At 64.0% G+C, this 934-nt stretch overlaps 1 protein-coding gene across 1 annotated transcript; it reads left to right on the top strand.

Moving 5' to 3' along the window:
- Positions 1–77: 77 nt before the first annotated feature.
- LOC106900322 (histone-lysine N-methyltransferase EHMT2-like) lies at positions 78–658 on the top strand (the record flags this gene model as incomplete). Its single annotated transcript, XM_014962337.1, has 3 exons — positions 78–200; positions 291–392; positions 490–658. Coding segments are annotated over 3 exons (394 nt in total), but the record flags the coding sequence as incomplete, so codon positions are not given.
- Positions 659–934: the final 276 nt, after the last annotated feature.

The raw sequence follows: 934 nt of genomic DNA on the forward strand, positions 1-934 counted from the left end.
CTATGGGTCTGGGGGGGTTTCTATGGGTCCAGGGGGGTCCTTAATCTTATGTCCCCCCCCCAATAAAATAATTGAAGGCGGGGGCCAACATCAACGCCACGGACAAGCTGCGTCGCACCCCCTTGATGGAGGCGGTGGCCAACAACCACGTGGAGACGGCGCGGTACATGGTGCGCCGGGGGGGCTGTGTGTATAGCAAGGTGGGTGATGACGTCATCAGGGGGGGGTCGTGACATCATCGCGTGACGTCATCAGCATCCTCTGACGTCATCGTAACCCCCCCCCCCCAGGAAGAAGATGGCTCCACCTGCCTCCACCACGCGGCCAAGAACGGCAACTTGGAGATGGTGGATCTTCTCTTGGCCACGGGGCAAGTGGACGTCAACGCCCAGGTGAGGGGGGGTCGTGTCCCCTTTAAATTGAGGCCCCGCCCCTTTTTTGGGGGGGGGGACACACCCCAAAATCCTTTCTTCCCCCCCACTTTTTTAGGACAACGGGGGTTGGACCCCCATCATCTGGGCGGCCGAACACAAACACATCGAGGTCATTCGCCGCCTCCTCACCCGCGGCGCCGACGTCACCCTCACCGACAATGTGAGTTTCGAGGCGCCCCCTATATCCCGGGCTGCCCCACGGGGCGGTTTCGGGGCTCCCCCGGGTGGTTTCGGGGCTCCCCCGGGTGGTTTCGGGGCTCCCCAGGGCAGTTTCAGGAACCCCCAGGGCGGTTTCAAGGACCCCCAGGGGGGTTTCAGGGATCCCCAGGGCAGTTTCAGGGCCCCCCAGGGCGGTTTTAGGGCTCCCCCGGGTGGTTTCGGGGCTCCCCAGGGCTGTTTCAGAACCCCCCAGGGCAGTTTTGGGGACCCCCGGGTGGTTTCAGGGCCCCCCAGGGCAGTTTCCAGGACCTCCATGGCAGTTTCGGGGACCCCCAGACCCT

Source organism: Calidris pugnax, unplaced genomic scaffold (genome assembly GCF_001431845.1).
Source record: "Calidris pugnax isolate Ruff unplaced genomic scaffold, ASM143184v1 scaffold2026, whole genome shotgun sequence".
Lineage (NCBI taxonomy): Eukaryota > Metazoa > Chordata > Aves > Charadriiformes > Scolopacidae > Calidris > Calidris pugnax.